The sequence below is a fragment of the Canis lupus genome, chromosome 20, assembly GCF_011100685.1.
Source record: "Canis lupus familiaris isolate Mischka breed German Shepherd chromosome 20, alternate assembly UU_Cfam_GSD_1.0, whole genome shotgun sequence".
Taxonomy (NCBI): domain Eukaryota; kingdom Metazoa; phylum Chordata; class Mammalia; order Carnivora; family Canidae; genus Canis; species Canis lupus.
In genome coordinates this window covers 37,386,566-37,392,671 of record NC_049241.1, presented here as the reverse complement: position 1 = coordinate 37,392,671, position 6,106 = coordinate 37,386,566, and the positions used below count along the sequence as shown (strand labels likewise).

Genomic DNA, 6,106 nt, shown 5'->3' with positions numbered 1-6,106 from the left:
TGGCAGGGAGGCAACCCAAGATATTGCCCCTCAGAGGACTCTGAGGTCAGAGCACACCTGGAGGCCGCCAGGGACCTACTCTGCCCCCACCCCCCCCATTCACTGCAGCTGCCCCATTCCACGCCCGCTGAGCACCTGGAGTGCCCCCTGCACACAGCTCCCCTCAGGGACACTGGCTCTTTATACCGGCACCGTTCTAAGTCTTTGTGGAATTAACTAAATGCATCTAGAACCGAATCCCAACAGCCCTCAGGGATGCCTGTGCCACACCCAGTTATAGCCGAGGAAACGGAGGTTAGGGGACTTGTCCAAAGTCACCTGTAAGTGCCAGAGCCGGGCTTTGAACCCATGCTGTGTGGTATCAGCATCTGTGAGCTTAATCCCCTATGTGGTTCTTCCCGCCAGGCTGGGCAGCGGATCACAGCCTGTTGGGATTCCGCTCTAGAGATGCCAAAGCATCACTTAAAATAAACATATGAAAGGAGCATAGAAAGTACATACAATCGGGGGTCCCAAAAAGTCCTGTGGGAGCCGGATGCTACACCCACTGGCACGCGGTCCCTGGAGGCAGTTCCGGGGCCTTCCCCCTCAGCTCAACATTCCAGCTTGGGTTTGCGAGCCCTGAGAGCCAGGACATTTCCCAAAGGCAAAGACAGCCTTGCCCAAAAGTGGTGATTTCAGGGAGCTAGCAAGAGCAGCCCCTGGCTCATGCTGAGGCCTGAAAATGATCCCCTCGGGGCTCCTTCCCTGGCGTCGCCCTGCGGCCGTTAAAGTGCAGGGTCACAGGGTGAAGGGAGATGAACCGGTGTCTTGAGAAGCACTGGCCCTCTGGTGAAGGTTCATGGGCCTCTTTTCCAAAGGTTTCTACTTTTTCTCCGCTGGTTTCCATGAGGTTCCCACTACAACGGAGGCCCAGGAGGACCCAGATCAGTAACACAAATCTTGAGCTCCAGGGCTGCCCTGGGCCCCGGAACACAGAGCTCTGGGGGAGGGGGGGTGTAAAGAGGGGGGAAGAACAGCGTTTCAGAGCCCAAGCACCCACTGGAGCCTCCTGGGCGTTGTAAGGGAGGGAGAGCCTGGGACTGCGGGATGGCTGGTTGCTGCCCCGAGAGACAGGCCTTCCCTCCTGCAGAGCGGAAAGGCTGTGAGCCCGAAGAGCTCTTAGATTCCATCTCACTCGCCACCGTGCACGTGACTCTGGGTCCCTCCGAGTCCCCAGCTGTCCCTCCAGTGCCTGTTGAGCAGCCGCAGAAGCCCTGGGTAGAGTTGTCTCTCCCACCAAACTCCAAGTAATCGGGGACGAGGAGGCACGTAGAGGAAAGGGCCAGGGAAGCTCCACAGGCAGCCACGGGGCTCCGAGGGGCTGCTGGACAACTGTTGGGAGGACAATAGTCCTGCCAGAGACACACACCCAACGCCCCCCGCCCCCCCCCCCATCACCCAGTGGTCAGTGACCACAGATGCTGAAAATGACTGCACAAACGAGATTCCCAGGAGCCAGGAATCCCGGGACCAGGCTGCAGGGCTGTGTGCTCCAGCTCCAAGAGCTGCAGGGTCCGGTCCCTGTCTGTCCTGAGCTTGGTGCCAGCCGGCAGCAGGGGTGTATAAGGATTCCAGAGGCCTGGGGAGCACGGGACCCCAGCCAGTCTGCCACACGGGTGGTGGCCACCTCAGTGTCTGCTTCATTTGGACCAACGTTGTCTCGTTGACTCGGCAACTCTCTGTCATTGCTTCTGTGGCTCCAGCCACTTCCCGCCACTAATCCACTTCTTCCTCATGGCTCCTGCTGCCTCATGGAGTCTTCTTTCTGCCTTTTCAGCCTTTCTCTGCTCCCAGCAGTCAACTCTCTCTGTCCAACTCATAGTTGGATGTGGAGCTTTTTAGCCAAGGACATAGGACACCATCAATTAGCTGCCCTCTGCTCAGGCAGCCCCATCCACACCAATCAGTGGTGGCTCCGTGGGAGGATCACCGGGTCACTTTGCTCAGAAGAGCATGTGTATGGCAGGCACATGGCAGCCATGTGGAAGGTCTGGGGACTGTCAGGGCTGTGGGGTGGCCCAGGAGAGGCTGGGCTCTGCCTCAGCCGCTGCCATTGTCCGGGAAGGCAGGGCTCCAGCCTCAAGGGAGACTCTAGGGGAAGGAGTGTCCAGGAGGTGAGGGCAGCTGAGTCCCTGACCAGGCCCTTGGAACACAGGGATGAATGTGATGCGGCCTGGCTCTCTGGGAGCTCAGTCTGGATGGACGGCCAGACCCAAACATGCAAGTCTCAATGAAAGGTAGTGATGGAGCAGGCCCTCGAGAACTGAGAGCCCGGAGCGGGGCTGTCTGGGTCAGAGAGGGGACAAAACAGGAAGGCTTCTGGAGGCTGGACTCAGGCCTGGCAGGAAGAGAGGCACGAGGTGCAGACAAAGGGGTGTGCCAGGGGGAAAGAGTGAGTTCAGAAAAGCAAGCTGGAGCCAGCTCACAGAGAGGGCTGGAGCGAAGGACCTGGGCTTTGTCGTTCCCCTGGGGCCTCGAGGACCCAACGAGGGTCGTGAGCAAGGGGTGCAGCTGTGGAGATCTGAGCCTCAGGGCGACAGGCCCGCTATGTGCCCTGGCTGCCTGGAGAAGGCTGGAGGGCTTCCATCCAGGAGGCCAGACCCCAGGCCATGTCAGTGGTGCAGGTAACAGGCAATAGTGCTGAGATGCCCGTGGCTTTCAGCAGGACGCCACACCCTATGAGCACCCCCGCCCCCCAGGGAGCTGAGGGCCCAGTGGCCAGCACACAGCGTCTGCTTTCCCCGGGAGCCTCCATGTCCCAACACTGTTGACAGTACCCATTGGCCCCCTTGGTACAGACAGATCCAGGACCTGTTATTCCACCCACTCCCCAGCTTCCCCAGGGGAGCCCCCCGCCTTCTGCTCTTCCCGTCCTACACTGCAGGTCATTGACCCCAGTTGGAAAACACCAGGCTCACCATATAAGGAGCATAGGCCGGACCTGTGTGCTCAGCGGTGGCATCTGCATGGTGGCCCTGCCTCATCTTGGCCCTGCTCTCTGGCTTGGCGGCCTCTGGCTTTCTGAGAAGCCCCTCCCGGCCACTGGGGGTAAGTAGCCCCGTCTTCACCCTCTAAGTGTGTCACATCGGCAGAAGCGACAGGATGGACAGTCCTCTATGTGGGGAGAGGAGGAGGCAGAGGGCTAGGCAGTGAGCTGCAGGGGACAGCGTTGGGTGTCGGGCTCTTAAATCTCCCGTGACCTGCATTTCCCCACCTGTCAACTGGTGATGCACCAGAAACAGCTCCCCTCGCTGAGGGGCTGTGCAGGTCCACATCTGAGACAAGGACAGACGACTCCAAGAAAGGCTGAGCCGTTGGTGGGGGCGTTCTGGGGTTTGGGGCCCAGGGAAAGGCAGAGGGAGTCAGGGTGTGTGGGGGCAGGGTCAGAGGTAGTTTGGTTCTCCCAGCCCTACTCTCCTGGGACACCTGGAGACCTGCCCTATCTGGGCCTCAGTTTCCCTATATACTCGGAGTCCTCCTTAGTCTGAAGTGGTTCTGTGTGGGTCCTATGTCCAGAGGCCCCTCAAGGGGTATGTGTATAGGGGATCTGCTGGACCCTGGCCTCAGCCCAGAGCCTGCTCCCAGGCTATGGTGGCCTTGGCCTTGGCCTGATTCCTGTGTTTGTCTTTGTTTTTGCAGAATGGATCCTCCCAGAAGGGGTGAGAACTTTCACCAGGGATGGGGGTGGGTGGGTGAGGCAGTGCAGGATGGAGCTGCTTGCCCAATAGCAGAAGGGGTGGGCCATAATGAAAGGGCCCTCCCAGTTGGCACACAGCTCCCAGCCCTGCCCTGACCGACCCCCATGCAACTCACCAACTCTGGGAAAGAACATGCCCTCAGACCTCTCTGGATGCAGCCCGTGGCCGTTCTTCCACCAGCCCTTCGTCTCACAAACATACCTAGCACTTGCTCGGAGCAGGCCCTGAGCACCAGGCTGGGGACACACATCCTCGTGAAGCATCTTTATATCCTGCTCCACGCAGATGCTCCCTAGACCTTTCCTCAGTCCACTGCCCCCACTGGAGAGGAGGTGTTGGGGACTTGAAGGCCCTCCCCACACATTCTCCTTGGCACAGGAAATAAGTGCCAGTTTGGGGACAGAATCAAGCAATTACCAAAGCAGAGGAGGAGAGCCGGAGTGTGTGTGAATGTGATTGCTTTCAAAGTGGAGGTGAGCCGAAGAGCTAGGGCAGGTGCTCCCCGGCCAGGGATGTGGTGCAGCTGGCACACAGCTGATCAGAAAGGCAGGACCTGTCTGGAGGACCTTGGAGCCCTGAGGATGACTGTCCAGAGGGTGATGGGGAGCACAAGAGGGTTTAAGTGGGAAATGGACAGTCAGACTGGATTTTTAGAAGACTTCCCCTGGCTACAGCTAGCTGCACAGAAACACATCCAGAGTTAAGGAGGCAGAGCAGGGCCCCTCCCTCTCCTTGTCCCCCTCCCCTCATCTTGGCACCAACATGTACAATACCATCCAGCATGAAGTTCCTTCTCATGGTGCAAAACCCCTCCCTGATTGGCTTCTGGGTGCTGAGCTCTAAGGCCAGCTGAGAGGGTCCTGTCCTCCAAGAAGCCCCTGGTCTCTGATGGGGAAGGAGGCGCTCAGAAAGGCCAGAGTCTTCCAGAACCAGGTGGCCAACTGAATGGGAAGACCGAGGAAACTGAAAGGGCCACTCACCAGGCAGAGGCCCTGGACTCTGCAAGGGGCACCCAGAAGGAGAGCAGCCAGGTGTAGGGGCTGCTTTCCCAGAGGCTGGTCGAGCACTGTCCTCTCCTGCAGGTCAGCAATGGCATCGAGGTCTACAGCACCAAGATCAGCTGCAAGGTGACCTCCCGTTTTGCTCACAATGTCGTCACCACCAGGGCTGTCTACCGCGCAGACACCGCCAAGGAGGTGTCCTTTGACGTGGAGCTGCCTAAGACGGCCTTCATCACCAACTTCACCTTGTGGGTGTCACCATGGCTGCTGGCTCCAGGCCAGAGGGGCGGGGTGGGAGTGGTCTGGCTCAGCATCAGCCCCCAAGTCTACTCTCCTTCCTTGCAGGACCATCGATGGTGTGACCTACCCCGGGAATGTCAAGGAGAAGGAAGTCGCCAAGAAGCAGTATGAGAAGGCTGTGTCCCAGGGCAAGACAGCCGGCCTGGTCAAGTAAGCGCGGTGCCCCCTCAGCCTTGCGAAGAATGCAGGGGCTCAAGGGCTCTCAGGGATGCAGACGGCGACAGCCACTGTCATGGTCACTCAGAATATTTCATGGTTGTAGCAAAATGTGTCTGTAATGCTTACAGCACTGTCCCACTTAGGAGTGGAGGCAGGCAAGGCTCGGAGTGGGGAGGGATTCTCCTAGGGGCTGGATCTGAGCCGAAGGCCCAGGAAGGGCAGGCTCGCACAGTCTGCAGGGCAGTGTGGTATCCCCTCCAGGGCCTCTGGGAGGAAGCTGGAGAAATTCACAGTCTCCGTCAACGTGGCTGCGGGCAGCAAGGTCACCTTTGAGCTGACCTATGAGGAGTTGCTGAAGAGGCGCAAGGGAAAGTACGAGATGTACCTTAAAGTCCAACCCAAGCAACTGGTCAAGCACTTTGAGGTAATCAATCACCCCTGCAGCTGCTGAAAGTGCAGGGGTGTGGTAGGGAGTGGGGGTGGGGAGGGGTGTTGCAGGAAGGGCCCTGGGGCAGACCCCAGAGAAAGGTTGAGAACCCACCATGGCTGAGGAGCACGGAGCTGAGAGCCAAAGGAAACGCTTAACTGACTGAGCCACTCAGGCTCCCCTGGGGAGAATCTTCTAACTCACTGGGGAAATGGGGAAATTTTCTTGACCCCACGAAGCTGTTTCAACTCCAGACAACACACAACTAAGAACCACAAGTGAAGCTTTCTTTTCTTTCTTTTTTTTTTTTTTTTAAAAAAGCTGTATTAAGATGTGAAACTTTATTGTAAACCATTTTACAATGTAAGTACACAGTCTCTTCTCTTTCATTTCAAAAATGCGTTTCTGTGAATCTTAACACCACTGATGAAACACCCCCACCGGAAGGGCAGTGGAAATAGGCCATTGTTTGCTCACAC

At 57.9% G+C, this 6,106-nt stretch overlaps 1 protein-coding gene across 1 annotated transcript; it reads left to right on the top strand.

The window, feature by feature from the left end:
• Positions 1 to 2,416: 2,416 nt before the first annotated feature.
• LOC119864679 (inter-alpha-trypsin inhibitor heavy chain H3-like) lies at positions 2,417 to 5,994 on the top strand. The gene is made up of 5 exons (XM_038566183.1): positions 2,417 to 3,090; positions 3,682 to 3,701; positions 4,823 to 4,989; positions 5,087 to 5,191; positions 5,462 to 5,994. Exons 1-5 carry the CDS (start codon positions 3,009 to 3,011, stop codon positions 5,649 to 5,651), a joined length of 564 nt encoding a protein of 187 aa, XP_038422111.1. The 5' UTR covers positions 2,417 to 3,008; the 3' UTR covers positions 5,652 to 5,994.
• The last annotated feature ends 112 nt before the right edge of the window (positions 5,995 to 6,106 follow it).

Coding starts and splice junctions, on each gene's coding strand:
- LOC119864679 (XM_038566183.1), top strand. CDS start 3,009: ATGGTGGCCCTGCCTCATCTTGGCCCTGCTCTCTGGCTTGGCGGCCTC. Junction 3,091..3,681: donor GCCCCTCCCGGCCACTGGGG/GTAAGTAGCCCC, acceptor TTGTTTTTGCAG/AATGGATCCTCCCAGAAGGG. Junction 4,990..5,086: donor TTCATCACCAACTTCACCTT/GTGGGTGTCACC, acceptor CCTTCCTTGCAG/GACCATCGATGGTGTGACCT.